Source organism: Elaeis guineensis, unplaced genomic scaffold (assembly GCF_000442705.2).
Source record: "Elaeis guineensis isolate ETL-2024a unplaced genomic scaffold, EG11 Super_Scaffold_1000033, whole genome shotgun sequence".
In the NCBI taxonomy this organism is placed as follows: domain Eukaryota; kingdom Viridiplantae; phylum Streptophyta; class Magnoliopsida; order Arecales; family Arecaceae; genus Elaeis; species Elaeis guineensis.
In genome coordinates this window covers 4403985-4421807 of record NW_027332424.1, presented here as the reverse complement: position 1 = coordinate 4421807, position 17823 = coordinate 4403985, and the positions used below count along the sequence as shown (strand labels likewise).

Sequence of the window (17823 nt, the reverse complement as noted above, 5' to 3'; positions counted from 1 at the left end):
TGATTTCAGATAGAATCTTATCTCACTAAGCAGACTAGATTCGAGAGGCTACAGGACGTTAGCTGGTGGAAGAATCCTGAAGGTGTTGTATGGCGATAGGATTATTTTAGAGAAGAACAAGAGGATGAGAGGACATTACTACCTGACGGAAAGTCCAATACGAGGTGGAGCTTCAAGATCTAGGAGGAGTCCAGAGTGAGGTGGAGCTCCAGGTGGGGTGGATCAGGCACTAGACGGGAGACTCGGGAGAATGAGAGGCGACGTCACAGAGTGAAGTTTTTATTGCCGCAAAAGACTTCTCCAAGTACATTTTTGGTCAGAGTAGATACAATATATGATGGAGGTGGAATCGAGCGGTCTGGCTTGACTCCCATGTTTGTCCATCTATGAGACAGTAGGCATGTCCCAAGATGTGAAGGCGAGACAGATCATAGGCTCTCAAAGATAGGTAGAGATCGAATATCGAGTCGAGATGGAGATTGTTGAGATTTGATGTCTCGAGTTCAATCCACACTGAGCCCACAGTGAGGTCTAGACTGACAAACGGAGTCCAACGAGTCTAAAAATAGCACAAATAGAGTCCAGACGGTGAAGATACGTACAAAAAAAGGATCAAAATAGGTGGCACAGCCCATGAGACAGTGGAGGCCGACGGCGATGCAGTCAGGCCCGGCAGACGCATGCATGCAGGAGCGCATGGCCCAGCACATAGGCAAGCCCAATGCGGGTGCACATGCAGGCCAGCCCAGTAGGTGCGCGGGTGTCCTGACTCAGCACCCTATTGCAATCCATTATGAATCACAAGGTGCTAGGTGGTCCATGAGGGCCGCGTGGATTGATCATGTGGTCTACTCACGGTCCAGGGGCATTTGTGTACGATTCGATAGTCCAGATTGCCGCGATTGCAATCGGATGGTTGGAACTCAATTCGGGTGTGATCAAGCTTGATTTGAGGCTATAGTGCGAGCCGATCATGATCGGACAGTCACAGGTGGTTCTATGATTGATTTAAACTCGGTATTCCTGATGTAATACTATTTTGAAGATTCTGGAGCCTATATAGCTCCGATTGATAAATCGTTTATTGTGTTGGATAGTTGGTGACGTCCTGGATGTGCAAAAAGATTTTAAGAGAGGTTTTAGAGAGATTTTATGAGGATATTGGGGTTTTTGATTGAGAAACTCTTATATAAAGGTTGAATGGTGAGTTCCTCTTATATTGTTATGTTTTATTCTCTCATAGTGAAGCTTGCATGCCCCGTGGAGGTAGGCTTGAGGCCGATCCATGTATTTATATTATGTTTCTTATTTTGCTTCTTCTTTCTCCTTGCTGCAATGTGTGGTACCGGATCCTGCACAACAAATAGTAGAGGAAAGAGAGAAAAGAAGAGCAAGAGCATGGGTTGTTATCTAGAGTCAAAGGTCCTCTTGTTGCTTTTTTATATAGAGGTGGAGCCATAGGCTGTTACGTTTGAATTAAGTGGGTTCTTAGGCCCTAGCTTCTTAGGTTGTTAGGCTATGTTTTGATAGATGATTATGATAGGAAATCCTCCAACTAACCTGCGAGTTAGGATTGTGGGTCGTGGGTGTTAGTTGTGGATTTTGCCCATGTTCTAAAAGTTGTTAGAAGATCCAACAAGTCACCCATATGGCTGAATAAGTTGGTGGCCTGAGATCGATACAAGACTGAGGCTCTGCCTCTAATATATCAATGCCTATGCGGGTCATGGGATCTCATTTTCTATTATTGATAAGATTCTAATCCTAAGGTTGGTAAACGTCCGAGCAAAGGGTTGGACAGAAGCCAATGAGATAAAGTTACTCTGCCTTAGTCTTTTGGATATATCCCTGGCATTCTAGTTTTGTTGAGTCATCGATAAGTGTTTGATCATGACCCAGGGAGAAGGTCGGGTCAGATGGTAGATGACTTTCACAATACTTATCAACTATCTGAAGAGCAATACCATGGTATCCCAGAAAAAATCATACAAAAAAATGTCAATGAGGTATTTTGCATTAATCAATTTGCTTCATTTAGTGGTACATTTTCACGATACCGATCCAGAGAAAGCAAATAACAATACAACACAGAAGTTAAGTCAGTTTTTTGATGAGCCTTTCAAGTTTCTTAAGCATTTTTCTCATCTAAACAAAGGCATACTTTGGTTAAATCTCTACAATTCCTGATGTCCAAAAAAGCAAACAGGAAAAGTAAGAGACAATAGATGACCAAGAATTATGATCTTCTTGCCTCTAGGGATAGCTTCTACAGTAAATAAGTGATCTCTAATTAACCATGAATCTGATAAACAAAAATGAAAAGGGGGCCATTAAATGAGTATCATGAACAGTGCACAGCAAAACGAAGACAATTCATGGGCTGGGCTTTTGTTTTCAAGGCCCATTTGAACAAATATATACATTAATTCTTTTGTTTTTTTGTAGAGATACACACGTAAAATCTTGATACAGCTGTATTGCACTATTCCCCCATGCCTACCAAAAAAATGAGTCAAGTGACAGTAGAGGGCAATACAAGGACAGACCAACCTCTTCCTATTTTAATCCCAAAAAAATTTGCAATCTTTTTGCGTGAGAGCCCAGAGGGGTTGGGATCGTCGATTAGAAAGGTAGCCGTTATTTCTTCTCTCTTCTACTTTAATTTCTACGGTAGGAACTCCGTCAACGTAGCTGTCTTTTTGTGACCACCACCCCCCAGCTCTCGATACAAAACATTCTCTCTCTCCTTCTCCAGACCACCATCCCACCCCCACCTTTCCTTTTTTTTTTTTTTTGCCTTTTTCCTTTTGATTTTTGTCTTTGCTTCCTCAGCTATAATTCTCTCAATTGAGACAAAAAAGATGGGATTTTTCCTCACCAGACTACAAAAAGATTAATTTTTTCTTTCTACTGCCCATAGTTCAAGAGGCCAGAGGACAGTTGGAGTGGGGTGGGGGGGGAGGGGGAGGGGGTGGCAGGGATATGGGAAAGAGGAAGAGAGAGAAGGGAAATATGTCCACAGAAGACTCCAACTTGCGGATAACCCCTTCTGCATGCTTTACAGCCCATAAAATAAACCCCCTTTTCTCTCATTCCTTCCCCCTTTCCTTTTTTTTCTATCTCTATTCAGCTCTTCCCCCCTTTTGTTAATTGTTTTTTGTTGATGGGCACCGCATTCTTGAGTTTATCGCTGTCGATGCGTTTTTCCTGTCTTTTCTTTTGATGGGTTGGCGTGTTTAGGCCTTGTGAAGAAGAAAAGAGAGAGTCTCCTTTTATTCTTTGATTTCAACTGGTGTGGGCTTGGTAGTGAAGTGAAGGAGAAGGAAAAAAGAAGAAGAAGAAGGGGAGGAAGAAGAAGGGGAAGGGAAAGAGTCTGATACCGAGTTGGCGCTGCGTCACTGTCTGTCGGCACTGTCGGCACTCAGATGATGATTGGAAATGTGGGGGGCGGGATTCAAATAAATTATTGTGGTATTTTTAAGTACAGATGAGATGCCTACGGCTTAACTGGCCGGTTGGCTATAGCAAACACCACCCACTTGAAGAAGCGATCAAAGGGCTGGGATTCAGCGACAACCACTTGGGGCATATCCCCAACTGTGCATGGTGAATTGGGCATATAGAGTGCTGTTCTCGGGGTGGTTTGCAATTTCTGGTTTGGTTTCTTCATTTGGATAATATCTCTGTGCCAATGTGGACGAAAGCTTTACTTTTGGTGCATTAGCAATACGTGATTTAATCAGGATGATGAACGAATGAAGCGATCCAATCACAAGCTGCAGACCTTTGGTTTGAGAAGGTTTCAGGTACTGAATTTTATGATCTGTCAGTAGATTTTAATTTGCATTGCGTTTTATGATCTTATTAAACTAATATCCAAGTTTTCAATGGAGCAAACTAAGATAGATTAATGTGGTAGGAAAAAATTGGATGCCCATCCATTTAATTGGTGGGACTGTACGGAGACTGAGTCTGAAAAATGTACCTTCTGCTGATCTTAATTCCACTTGTATTGGCAAGGATATTGGGACCTTAAAATGTAATGAAATTGCAGTCTAAGAACTTTTTTTTTATAGATATTCAAAAGCGTTTTATAAATCTAACAAGTTCTATCAAAAACTTATTATACATTACTTGTGATTGTGCTTTGGATCTCAACCTTCTCCATTATCAAAAACTTATTCCATGATGACATGGAATTTTGTTCAACTGATAAAGCTACTGTCATATTTACCTCAAACATTTTCATTTAAATTTTCATCATGACATACCTTCACTAATATTGCCTAATGTCATCAAAAAAAGTGACAGCTTGCCTAATCTTGGTCACCTGAAAAAACAAAGAAGTGATCTATGATTATATCTTTGGCATGAAAATGCTGGATTTGTCAAAAGAATCTTCATGACAATTATCGCTGACAACAAATACATATTCTATAGATTTACAAATATTGATTTCCATCTTTTATCTACTAAAGTTTTTACTGCTTTGATTTCAATATATAAAACTGACAAAGACTTAACAGTTCAGTTTCTTATGTACCTTAGAGCTTCTTGCAGTTTTATTTATATACTAATATGAGATTGACTGACTTCACAAAATGAGTTTCTGTCTTGTCTAAATCATACAAATATTCAGATATTTTTGTGGTGATTTACACCGCTCCCCCACCTGCCCAAAAAAAACAAAAAAAAAAAAAGGAAAAAAAAGAAAGTCAAATGCGGATTTTAACTGCTTCCAGTTTGCTGTTTTTCTTGGTTTCAGTTATAATTCATTTTGGCATTTGTATTCTAGGTTCAATGTATAGAGAGGCAGATTTTCCTGCCACCATTCAACTGTACTGAGGTGGGCCTTATACCAAATGTCACTTGCAGCAGCTGTTGGAGGTGCTGCAGGAGCCATGGCATTGGTAGGGATAGTGATCATTTTTGTATGGTATTGCTTACTGCGTAGAAGGAGTGTTACCAATTCATCAGAACCATCTCTACAAGGTGCTAGTTGCTGATCCAAGAGTATTGCTCTTTTTTTTCTTCAATAGTTTAAGCTCAGGCTTCTGCCTCAATGAACATGATTCCAGACTGGCATTCTACATTTCTACTCCTTTGAACTTTTTGGCAGGACAAAGTATTGAAATGTCTTTCGGTGGAGGTGTCTCTTACCCACCAGGCTTGCAAGAAGCAAGACGCTTTACACTGGAGGAATTGAATGTGGCGACAAAGAATTTCGGCAATATCAATCTGATTGGTTATGGAATGTTTGGAGAAGTCTACAAGGGCTTGCTTCATGATGGAATGATTGTAGCTATTAAAATTAGGCCATCTGCTCCACGTCAGGAATTTGTTGAAGAGGTAATAATAGCTTTGTCATAAATGATTGATGATAGTGCATTGAATGCTTGCATGCAGATACATTGCATGGCCACTTTAGTTGCCAAATTGTATCGACAATATAGGCAATCAAATATTAAATATCTGATACTTTTTTATGTTTGGGATCCAGGATTTCTATCAAGTTTATTATGTTCTCGTTATTCTTATATCCAAGTAAACTTAATAAAATTTGCATTTTAATTCACATTTTTGATCTTAACTTATTTTTGACCTGACTAGCATATCCAGTAAGTAACTTAGTGGTTAATTTTCATGTTAAATAACTTGATAGCAGCATTTGGCAACATGCTGCACAGGTGAGCATTGACCAGGCACATGAGAGCATGACAAGAAAGGATGCCTCTGTCTCATGCTATTTGTCAATTCCTTTTTCCTTTTTGCTCATTTCGTATTTACATAAACAGTTTATAGTTATTCTGACCAAGTTTTCTTTTAGGTACATTACTTGTCATCTATTCGGCATAGGAATCTTGTGAGCCTTTTGGGATACTGCCAGGAAAATGATTTGCAAATGCTAATCTATGAGTATATACCAAATGGCAGTGTTTCCACTCACTTATATGGTGACCTACTCTTCACCTGCACGTACTGTATATTTCCAATCTGAAACTGGGGCATGTCAGTCAGAAATCCCTTGGCTTTTGTTGTGTAGGTTCTGGTCAGGTGGCAACTTCAAGGCTAGAATTCAAGCACAGGCTCTCGATAGCTCATGGGGCAGCTAAAGGTGATCATTTGCAAAATCACTGAGTATTGATGGCTGCTGGTATTAGTTTATTCCTAGCAAAGTAGAATAGTGTTCGACTCTACCTAATTACTAATTTTTTAAACCTCATATGTACTATTCTGACAGTTCCTTCAAATTGATATTTCCAGCTGTTCCTTGTGGAGTATAAGTATCTTTAAGCAATACTGTCCCAGGACCTGAATTTTGATGTTCCTTTCTGTTGGTCAGGTCTGGGTTTCCTGCATTCTTTGAATCCTCCTCTTGTACATATGAACTTCAAAACAGCAAATGTTCTTGTAGATGAGGACTTCATACCAAAAGTTGCAGATGCTGGGCTCCGAAGCTTACTTGATAGAATTGATGATGCTGGTCCATCTTCTCGAATGACAACAGATGATCCTTTCCTCGATCCTGAGTACTGACTTACCTTCCTGGACCTCTCAAAAAGTGAAATTACTGCTGTATGGAATAAAAAAAATCACAAAAATTAGTAGAAATCATTATTATATTTACTTTGACTGTGTACTGTTAACAACTGGATTCTTAATCATGTGGAAGTAAAAAATTTGATACATTCTTAAGCCTTAGCAAACATATCCTATCTTGATTTTAATTAGACTATTATCTCATGTTATCTGTGTAGAGTGAAGGAGTCTGGAAGATTTTCTGTAACGAGTGATGTATATAGTTTTGGGGTGTTTCTTATGGAGTTAGTAAGTGGACGGGAAGCTAGATCTGACCTACACATCATTGAATTGGTACTTAGCATTCTTCACTATATACTAGTTCTGTTAAACATAAGTTATTTCACCAGATATGAATGAAACTGCACTTCAATTATGTGATTTAATCTAGAAAATGAGGATGATGAAGAATGTGCTTACCATTTAAATATCCATTGCTCTTTGGAATCAGAATATGAGTGTCCGTCATAAATTTCATTTTACCATACATGTTGTTGTTGTTGGAGGATTTTTAATAAATAGTCTTTTGTTGTACTAGAGCTTTCATGTAGCATTTAGCAAGAAGTTGTAATCTAGAAAGCAATATACACCTCCAGTTGGTTCTTTGATGTGTTATTTACTTTAAAACTCTTTCTACAGATTTAAATTTGTTATGTCTGTATGATTTTTCTTTGTATGATTTGTAATGGGATACTGTCAAAGATGATATTATCAGACGAAGAGTTATTTTGCTAATATCACCCCAAAATTAGATGCTTATTCTTTAGTCTTCATTATGTTGAACTCTTTCTTCCTTTATCTACGAAAAGATCAACATTTCCTGCAAAACCAAACAATTGGCTTGCTCACCAAAGATGATGGTTGTTAAGATATATTGGTTAAAGGTCGAAAATATTGATGCAGGAAAATGTAATTTTGTGGGGACTAGACCTCAAATAAGGAAACATCTATGGTATTTACATGCTCAACAATAAACTGCAATTTTGCTCCTTTATATTAAAATCTTTTTGTAGTATGATTAAATTCTCTACCACAGAGAACATCATGCTTTTGAAAGTCATAATCTGACCCAAAAAGCTAAGATAAATTTAAGCAATTACATAGATAAATGCATGCACTCATGCATGCATACATAATTCATATACACATAAATATGTTATGTTCAGGTTCAAGAAAACCCAACCAGAATAAACCCAAGAACCCTGCTACTGCCAGAGTCATTGTACTTTCTGACAAGTAATGTTATCTGAGCTAGGCTGGCATATTTCCAGTAGTCTCAGAATTCCTTTCCTTGTTTTGCTTGCCCTGTACAGCTGAGAGGTATACTGCAGTTCATGGATATAAATTATACTGGATACCACCTCACATCTGCCCATTCAAATGAATAAAGCTTGTTTTCAGCATATTATTTCTGTGTTAAATCAAAAACATGAGCAATAATTTTTAAGAGTTAAAAACTATAATAAAACTTTAAATTGCATAGAATCTTCTTAGTCGTCTAGAATGGCATACTTGTGCTTGAAAACCAAGCAAGCACATGACTGCACCATTTATAAATGATAATTTCCAATAGATTTCACCCTCTTTCGCTTGTATTCAGGAAATGAGTCATGTTACCCTAAGACTTTGATGTCCATACAAGAGAATTCTTTTATCATCTTTGTTCAGGAAGGAGTTCTATATCTTAGAAGAAGAGCGCATGCAAGGGAATTGATGTTTCCAACAGTACATACGTGGCAACAGTTTTTTGAGTGTTGTCAACCATAAACAAAATGTTTCCAAAAGCTTTTTGTTCATTAAGATCTCCTACATCTTCAGAACTCCATAAAGGTGCTAACATCTTGGAAACTATATCACAAGTAAAATGGTGACCCGGATTTCATCATCCTCGTGATGGTAGTCTTTATGCTGTCAAATTTTCAAGGACAATATTGTACATTGCTCATCAATCAGTTATTGCAAAATAGCTTATTATCTTGCACTGCTTTAGATATTTTAGTCATGATTAATGCTTGACCCCTGATCTAATACCAATTGACTAACGTATGCATTGTTAACTTATAATTGGAGAGAGTTGAAGTGATAAGAAAATAACTCATACATTGAAAGCAAGTCTTGAAGCCTATATGGAATGAATATAAAATTCAATTAATGGCATAGTTGCCTTATAAAAGCAAGAGAAATTAAGGGAAAAAGCGAACATCAAGAGTAGGAAACTGCAGAAGTTGTCTTGAGATCCGGTTGTATCATAGATTGGTGTCTTGACTGGAAAGAGGAGGGGGAGAATGAATTGGCACTCTGCTTGTTATAGGAAAATTGTAATGAGAATGAATCAGTGTTAAAACTTTATACAAATAGATATTAATATTTACATATTTAGGAAAGATGATCATGCTAAATAGATGTCTAAGTAATTTTTTTTTAAAACTAATGGTATTTCTGGTGGGAAAGTTGATAAACATCTTCAAAGGCTGATGAGAGCATCTTTGTCAAGATCTTTGACACCTTCCCGACTAATGTTGGTCTTTATTGCAGAGTTCAATCGTTTTTTTGGAGCTAATATGGTAATTGGTGGATGTAGAAATTATGCTGTTTGTTTACTTGAGACATGATATTAGAACTAACTTGATGCTGTGTAGGAGGAAAGGAGCAAACCAAGGACTAGTAAAAGTTATTCTCTTTCCCTGAAGAAATCATCCGAAAATAAAAAGATGAATGTCACCTCCCCTTTAGGAATCCACCAAGAAGGCTAAGAAATGATACTTAGAAGAAAACCATCTTCTAAGATGAGAAGGGAAGCTTGTCTTCATCAACCCAGTTGACCCAAAACAGCTATAAACTATATAAGCAAATACATGCGAATGTTGTGGCCACAACACTTTTTGAAGGGATAACATATGAACTGGGAAAGTATAACAAAAGAGACTACCCAAAAGTCAGACGTGGAATTTAACTTAAGCAACCATATTTAATAACTTTATCACTAGAAGATGGAAAGATCTCTTGTAAACATTTTACTATATTTAAACTGAGCTCTCCCATTGTGATTGTCAACATCAACTCTCTTGTGAGCATATAAGAAGAGAAATCTGCACACACACACACCAAAATAAATAAATAAATAAAATAAAATAAAATAAAATAAAAAACTTTTTTATATGTGTCTAATGCCATTCACACAACAAATAAAACCCACAAAGGATGCATAAACAAAGCTGACTACCTCATGCCTCTAATGCTATCAATTGGAAAAGAAAGTATGATAGAAACAATCTCAAGAAATTGTGCCTTCCAAACCCCAAGAAATTAGCATCTCACCTGACTCTTCTTCGTTAGTCATTATCCAGATACGTGTTACCTAATTTTTTTTATGAATTGTGGTGAATTCCATTGTGAATCCATACATTTTGTACTGATTCACATGATGCCTATATCCCTAGTGTTTTAGGTAACACTAGTCTAAATGAAGGGATGATAATCATCCAACCCATGAATTCAGGATCCAATTGGTAGGGCTCATATCTTCTGATATGTACCACTAGTGCTAGGTTGTACTGTCCCTTATCAATGCAAGGTGCTGGTAGTTGACCAATACCCTATCTCAATACAAGGGTGCACATGGTATGTAAATACCAACTAGTGACCAATATGGGCCTGTATCTCAATATTTTAAACCATGATCTCGCCCTCATCAAATGTGCATCAGACATGCCAAACAAGGTTTTGAAACTCGATTTTGATTTTGGTGGTTTTAGCAGTTTTGCTCCAAGTTTTGCAGTTTCAGTCGAGAAAAAATCTAAAAACAAGTAGAAACTAAGAAAAAATTGAGGCAAATAATTTTTCATCATTTGATTGTGTTTTAAATCATTTGAAGTCCTAACATATGTAGGTTGGGCAGTTTCAAGCTGAAGTTAGAATGTAGGCAACTCATTTCTTATCATCTGATTGTGATTTAAGCTATCTAGGATCGTAATGCATATACTATGGGTAGTTTCAAGTTGAAACTAAACTGTGTTGAATGTTAATCAATGCATTAGGCATATCATTAATGAATTAGACATATCACATAAATGTCCTAATCTCTAAAGTAAAATACCATATATCAATCATGCAAGCATGAAATAACAATAGAAATACACAAGAATATAAAAATTTAGGTTTACTTATTCAATACCATTTATGATTGTGACATGGGCCATGCAAACAATAGTGGTCATTATCATGATAATCATGAGGGGTGGGAGCACCAACAGCTAGGTTTGGATTATTGGTATTGAGGGTGGTAGCATTTTCCCCAGGAACAATACAATACCAACTTGTATTGCATCAACTCTTGGGATGGTGTTGAGTATCCATTTTGTACCGGCATGCAGATTTAAGAAGTTATTTTTTGGTTTTCCAAATTTTTGGGGTTTTTTATGTAATATGATTAGGTTAATCCTGTTTTTATTTTTCTCTTGATGTACCATATGGAATTTAATGGAAGTTCATCTAGTTGCCTACAATGTTGATCTGATTGGCATCTTTTGTCTTGTAGTGCAATCAACTATGGGAATTAATTGCGTTTGTTACAAGGGGTAAATTTAGTTTTCTAGTCCCTATTACTCATGATCAAAACTTTAGGGAGATGGATGCAAATCCAAAGATTTGTGGTGGGGAGCTTTGACGTTTGACTATTTGATATTTATTGGTCAAAAGTCCTATGGATTTCCTATTAGACTCAACATTAGCTTTGGGTTATATAATGGATGTCTATTTTCATTGTTGAGTTAAATAATGAATGTTTTCATTCATTATTGGGTTGAATAATTCTATTTTTAGTATGGCCTTGTATCGGTTAATGCTCAATCAATTGTTTTTCACACTTTGCTTTCGGTTAGCCAATATCACCCTTCACATGTTCTAGCAAATATGTTGTCTTGATCGAGACAGACTCCGACCAGCTAAGTTGGCCTTATATTGGCTCCTACTGGTTGGGAACTATCAGGACTATTAGTTGTCCCATTTTTCTTATTTCAAGAAGTTAGATAAATTATTTTTCAGACGGGGACAAGCTTCGTACGAGTCCTACAGGTCAATATTGATCAGGATGGGTCATACATCCCAATTTCACTTGTATTGACAACCTGACATTGGCTCGAGACCCATTTTCATGCTATAATGATAAGGTACTAATCAAAGTTTGCCTTCTTGATACCAGATTCCATATTGGTACAATCTTATTATAGTGTTGATATGTGGTACGATATAAGATGATGAGGCATATCGAGTGTCAGTATGGTACAGTATGCCCAATATAGTACGGTACTAACCGATACGGCGAACCTTGGTACCAATGGTCTCATATCGTTTTGACAATATTTAAATCCAAGTCTAATAGAGAGGATAACAATGAAATAGGTGACACCAATGCAAGTAGGTATCAAATGCTTCATTTGTTGTATATAAAAAATGTTGTTTTTGGGAATGTGTTATATTTAGTTGTTTACAACAATATTTGTGAAGCACCATAATAAACTATTAGAAACTATAGCCATCAGAAAAGGAAAATTCATTGAAAATTAATAATATATAGCTGATGTATTTAAATGAAAAAAATGACAAAAATATAATTGTAAGCATCAGCTCAAAGCTTTTTAGGATGAACCATTTATTGCTATTTTCAGTTAGTTTTGGCCAAAATTGGCCTAAATCACCCAAATTGTATTGAAACTAGTCATGTGAAACTGACCAAAGTTGCTGAAACTAATCAAAACTCAATAATACTTGGTGTCAATTTTAGTTCAATTTCGACCAAAACCCATTAGTTTTGGTTGAAACAAATTGGTTTTAGTGAAACTTAAAAACCTCGATATTAAGATACAGAATAATCCATTATAAATGGCCACTTCATTAAGAAATTGGAATGTTCTTTTGCCTAGCTAAAATAACCCTATGCTTGAACTAATTTTAGGATAGATGCATGTGATATGTTAATGTTATGCTTCCTCGGTTGACAAGAACTCATCCTTGAGTCCTTTTTTAACCTTGAGGCAATGTTGTCAAACTGCTAAGGCAAGGCCAAGTGGTGGATCCCCACTATATGTCCTATATGGTTGCCTAGATGCTTTCTGGGGTGGCCATCTTGGGAGAAAAGACATCCAAGTTTTTAGCATGAATATCTTCAATCAATGGTACAAACCAAGGTTCACAGAACTGAAATTGGACCCATGTTAGCTGGCCGGTAGTATGGTCTGGCACGCCCCTGTATCGAGTTCAAATTGACACGGCAAAAAGGGAGAGAGAGAATCGGGGAGGAAAAGAGAGAGAAAGGAGGAGGGGGGAGGGAGGGAGAGGGAGGGAAGGAGAGGAAGGCTGGCGGAGACACCTGTTGTGGCCATCGATAGCCCGCTGAGGCTGCTGGAGGGGCTGCCTAGGCCTTTGAAGCTCTCTCGAGTCCAAATAGATGAAAACAGAGAGGGAGGGAGGGAGGAAAAGAAACATGTGGAGGGAGAGACGGCGGCAAACCAACGATGGCTGTCGGAGGGCCGCGGAGGCCCCTGGACGGTCGGATCCCACCCACAGCATCTGTTGGATTGGAAAAGGGGCGACTCACCCCTATTTTAATTGGATTCTATTTTTTTTTGATCCACAATGAAGTCGGCAACTTTATTTTGGATCGGGAAAAAAATTAGAATCCAATTAAAAGTGAAGTCAGCAACAAGATTGTGGGCTTCATTGTGGATCAGAAAGAAAAAAATTAAATTGCCGACTTCATTGTGGATTGGAAAAAAATTAAACCCGATCGAAATAGGGGCAAGTTGCCTTTGTTACGATCTAGCAAAGGCCACGGGGAGAAATCCGGCCATCCTAGGGCTTCTACGGTCCTCCAGCAGCCATCGTCGGCTTCCTTGTTGTCTCCTCTGTTCATTTCTCTCGCTCCCTCTCTTTCTCTATTTTTGTCTATTTGGACTTGGGAGGAGCTCCAGAGGCCTTAGTGGGCCACTGGTGGCCACTACTGATATTTTCCTCTCTTTTTCTTCCTCTTTCTCTCTTTCTTCCTTTCTTTCCTTGTCCCTTCCTCCATCTTCATTGGTATTCTAAATCGAATGCTGGAACCGCATTGGTATGCTGCTAGTATGGTTTAGTATGTTTGGAATTATTTGGTTCGGTATGTTTGGCAAACATTGGTATAAATAAGCATACATATATCGTATGGTCTTTTTTTTGCCATATATGTTATCATGGAACCTATTTTTCATACTTCAAATGTCCAAAATCAAATCTACAAAGAGGGTAGCGGCAACATTGTTGGCTATAGAACATAGCCAGGTAGCCAGCACCTAGGAAGCAGCAAAAAGAGGAAGGTAGGAATAGAACATAGCCAGATAGCCAGCACCTAGGAAGGTAGAAGTAATAGCCAGCAGGCTTTGGGTTATAGGCAATAATGACTGAGGTGGACGAAGCAAGCAGAACCAAAGGGAAAAGAAAGTGGAATGTCTAAATGAAGATGTTAGAGGAGAAGATAAAGTGGAAGAAAAAATAGAGAAAGGAGAATAAGATGAAGATAGGTTTGAACAAGTATAGGTACATGTATACACACATATAGGGATGCTTATAGCAAGGTAAAGGCTTGGGCTGACAACTTCAATGGCACAGATTTGAGTCTTGGGACAACCACTTTGTGTAAAAAAATGCCAAACATTAGGTGTGTCCTTAGGTCGTCCCACCTAGGATCCCAGATTGCTGGGAGCATAACTGCGTAATGGCCTATACATGCAAACACAAGAATTGGCGCTAGTGCTAGCTGCTTGTAAGTTGCTAGTAAGTTGACATTATCCTTTGTTGCCCTCTCACATACCCCATATTAGGCTCAAATAGGGAAAGAAAATGAAGAGGGAAGCTCTTAATGAAGTAAGATATAGTAGGCTTAGCTCATGCAATCGGTAAATTAAGCACTTAGGCAACTGATTTTAACAAGACCACCTTTAGGATTGAAGAACTTGATGAAGTAATCGTGCAAACAATTTCTACTACATTGCTTTGGTTCTTTCTTCTTCTTGAGACCCTCAGCTATCATTTTCTTCTGTGTGCAAGTTTCATAATGCTCTTATACTTTTTGATTCATATTTTTATTAGTTGCTAATCATTTAGGATATTGGATTCCATTCATGTAGTTTGTATAGGGTCATAAGGATTTTTGAAGTCTTGAATCAAAATGAAACTATGGCAAATGGTGAGATGTTTGCCATCGTAATATTGTCCCGACTTAGAAATAAGCATAAGATGCTTATGCACAAACTTATATCTATTGGTCATAAAGCAATCCATATTAATATTCTTGCAAGGACTCATGCGAGTTGTATATAGTTCCACATTGGCTATACATTGGATGGATCTTGGGTACTTCTATAGGACCAAGAAACCCAAATAATACTTTCAAGCTAGACTTTTTGGGTGAGGTCCTGGATTGTTATAAATGATTTCAAAGCGGACCTAGCCCATGACCCATGTGGATTAGGGAACACTACAGCTCGGGTTTAGATTGGATTTGTGGTGCTTGTGATTAGATTTGGATCATTAGCATGGTGAACACGCCGGGGTTTAAACCATTGGGGGGGGGGGGAGTATGTGAGAACCAATGCAAGCATATGTTTAGTCTCACATCGACTATGCATTGAGTAGATCTTGGGAACTTATATGGGACCAAAGAACCCTAATAATGCTTTCTAGCTAGCCTTTTTGGGTAAGGTCTTGAGTTTTTACGATTCTACTTGATGCTTCATGTAAAATATAAAACTAGTATCTTGGTTTGGTTCTTTATCATAGATAGGGCATTTGGTCCAATCTAAGATATTTTCTTCTTAGAATCATTTAATTAGAATGGCCAGTGTTCATCATCACTTGGAATGTCATGCTTGGAAATGTGAAAATATCATGTCTCAAAGATATTTGGGGTTTACGATGCCTATGCAGAAGCTGCATTTGTTTTCTTGTAATGTCCAATTTGATGTCATGAAGGTTGTGTTCCATGATGGTCTATGCTTTGATATTTATTGATGTTAGAAGCAAGTTGATTAAGTTGGAGAAGAGTAGCTAAAACAAGAAATAGCAAAAGTCAATCTCTTTTTCTTCATGGAGTTCACTAATTTTTTTTGTTTAAAAAGAAAAAGATAGGAATGCCTCCTGCCCTGAAGAATCTACCAAATATCAAAAATATGGAATTGAACTGAACCACCTGTATTTAATGCTTGTGTATAGTCATGCAAATATGGAAAGTTCTCTCCAAGATACTAGAATCCTCCATCATAAGTGCCATGTTGTGGGAATTGATATGATTTTTTGCATAGCTAAACATTCTTTGGCTTAAACTGATTTTGGGACTAGGTGCATGGGTGCTTCAATGCCAGGATAAGTCTTTGCAAGAATCTTAAAAAGAGGCCATGCAAACTTAATGGTGTTTGTAATGTGCTCTACTGATGCTAAGCAGTCACTCTATACTATCAATTTACCTTGGCCAATTAAATTTGAGGTGGTGATGAGGAGATTTTGGCATTCTATGGATGAAGCTGTTGGATCCATACTTCTTTGCTGAAGTAGAATCTTGGAATGGAAATAGAGATGGCCACTTCTTTCACTTCAGAGACCATTCAACAGTCCAAAAGTAGTGAAGTGGTTGTCATTTTCTTATGTATAGAAGAATAAACTAGACTGTGTGCTGGGATATGCAAGGATGGTGGAATTCTAGGTAAACATGGTTTGGAGTTCAGGGTGTTATTTGGCCATGTTTGTGCGGTGAATTTTTCTTATTTGGTTGTTTGATGTTGGTTGATGTATTCATAGAAAGCATGCTGTGTTATTTTTTTGGTTGAAGCTATATCTAGATATATTTTCTAGAAAAGGAAATGTAATAAAAATTTTGCTTGCTAACTAAAAGTTCATCCTTCAAGCATAAGGACCATTTTTTAGAAGTCAACTACGACCAGAAAAATATCCTTCTCTACATAGTGTATTTCAATACTGATCGCATGAGATTTCCACGGTTTTGCAGAACTCATACACTGCTCTTAGACCTTAGACCCTTTTATTTATCTAATTTTTCTGCTACCTTACATCTGCGGGGCAGCTTGGGAGTTAATTCTACCCAATGTCTAGTCCTTAATCACTGCTCATGAATTCTTGTTATCTTTAGCATGAGAGTCTCCTGCCAAGTCAGCTTCTTGTGAGACCAGGCCTTGGTTTTATGTGTTTATATGCATGGAAATTTTTATTTTGCTAGCAATATAGTATCAAACTGAGAACTCAGCTCAAGTGGCAGTTTAGTTCGGTTCAGTTGTCTATTTCTATAGTGTTGCAATTTTGGATTCTGAAATTAAACTTTCCTTGATGAACAATCATTTGGTTCTGAAGGCACAAAGCTATCAGGAGCCGAGTAATATTTCTACCCTTGTTGATCAAAGAATGGGCAGCAGTTTTACCTCTGAAGGAATGAGTGAATTCTTACGCCTAATAGCTTGGTGTTTGAACCCATCTAGTGAGAGACGTCCACCCATGAATTTTGTGGAGTCAGAACTTGACCGGATACGTGAAAAAGAAATGAGCCTCACCACCATAATGCCTGAAGGCAGTACAACTGTAACTCTTGGAAGCCAGCTGTTTACTACAATGTAACTGAGCAGATCTCCTGCTCTGCCTAAAGTGTACATCAGCTCTTGGAGCTTGGTTTTGGAATTATAAAGTGGATCATCAGCCTGCAAGCGTATAGAAAGAATAGCTGTATAATTCCTTTATTTTTTCACCATAAATGTCAGAGTCATGTTGTATAAAAACTGTTTTTGTTGTTATCTCCCATTTATATGATTGATGTTGGTGTTGATTTGAAATTCATGTATATTTATTATGTATGTGGACAGGTTTATCATTGTCTAAATCAAATGAAATTTTATTTTGGTTACTTTTAATAGTTTTGTAGTCTCTCTTTTCTACATTTGGTTAGCCTCTCTTTTCTGCATCACTATCTTCTTTGATATCTAGTTTGCTGTCCATAGTATCATATGAATGGCTGCCCTTTGTTTTTATATCTTTAGAAGAAAATTTCAGTCTTTGCTGACATCTTAAGTTGATCTTTTGATAATGGCTTTAAGATGCACTAGTCAGGTAAAAATCAACCTGAAAGCATATCTCATACTTTTTGGTTATTAATGTCAGGTTGTAAGTGAATTGCTTTCTTGTATTATCTTGTGTTTCCTGTCTATCTACAATTTT

The 17823-nt window shown here is 37.5% G+C and overlaps 1 protein-coding gene across 4 annotated transcripts; it reads left to right on the top strand.

Moving 5' to 3' along the window:
• The first annotated feature begins 2538 nt into the window (after nucleotides 1-2538).
• On the top strand, nucleotides 2539-17519 carry LOC105035279 (probable serine/threonine-protein kinase PBL21). 4 transcript variants are annotated; one of them, XM_010910791.4, is made up of 8 exons: nucleotides 2539-3806; nucleotides 4796-4992; nucleotides 5120-5349; nucleotides 5828-5954; nucleotides 6044-6115; nucleotides 6416-6530; nucleotides 6759-6873; nucleotides 16969-17519. In XM_010910791.4, exons 2-8 carry the CDS (start codon nucleotides 4863-4865, stop codon nucleotides 17227-17229), a joined length of 1050 nt encoding a protein of 349 aa, XP_010909093.1. In that variant the 5' UTR covers nucleotides 2539-3806; nucleotides 4796-4862; the 3' UTR covers nucleotides 17230-17519. The 4 variants fall into 4 exon arrangements, with proteins under 4 accessions (XP_010909093.1, XP_073106574.1, XP_010909092.1 ...); XM_073250473.1 differs by having other exon boundaries at nucleotides 2542-3806; nucleotides 4876-4992; nucleotides 6344-6530; XM_010910790.4 differs by having other exon boundaries at nucleotides 2544-3806; nucleotides 6344-6530.
• Nucleotides 17520-17823: the final 304 nt, after the last annotated feature.

What these genes read in the sequence shown, in the direction of transcription:
- LOC105035279 (XM_010910790.4), top strand. Translation starts at nt 4,863, where the DNA reads ATGTCACTTGCAGCAGCTGTTGGAGGTGCTGCAGGAGCCATGGCATTG. An exon ending in GTCAGGAATTTGTTGAAGAG is followed by an intron (nt 5,350 to 5,827) that starts GTAATAATAGCT and finishes GTTTTCTTTTAG; the next exon opens with GTACATTACTTGTCATCTAT. An exon ending in AGCTCATGGGGCAGCTAAAG is followed by an intron (nt 6,116 to 6,343) that starts GTGATCATTTGC and finishes TCTGTTGGTCAG; the next exon opens with GTCTGGGTTTCCTGCATTCT.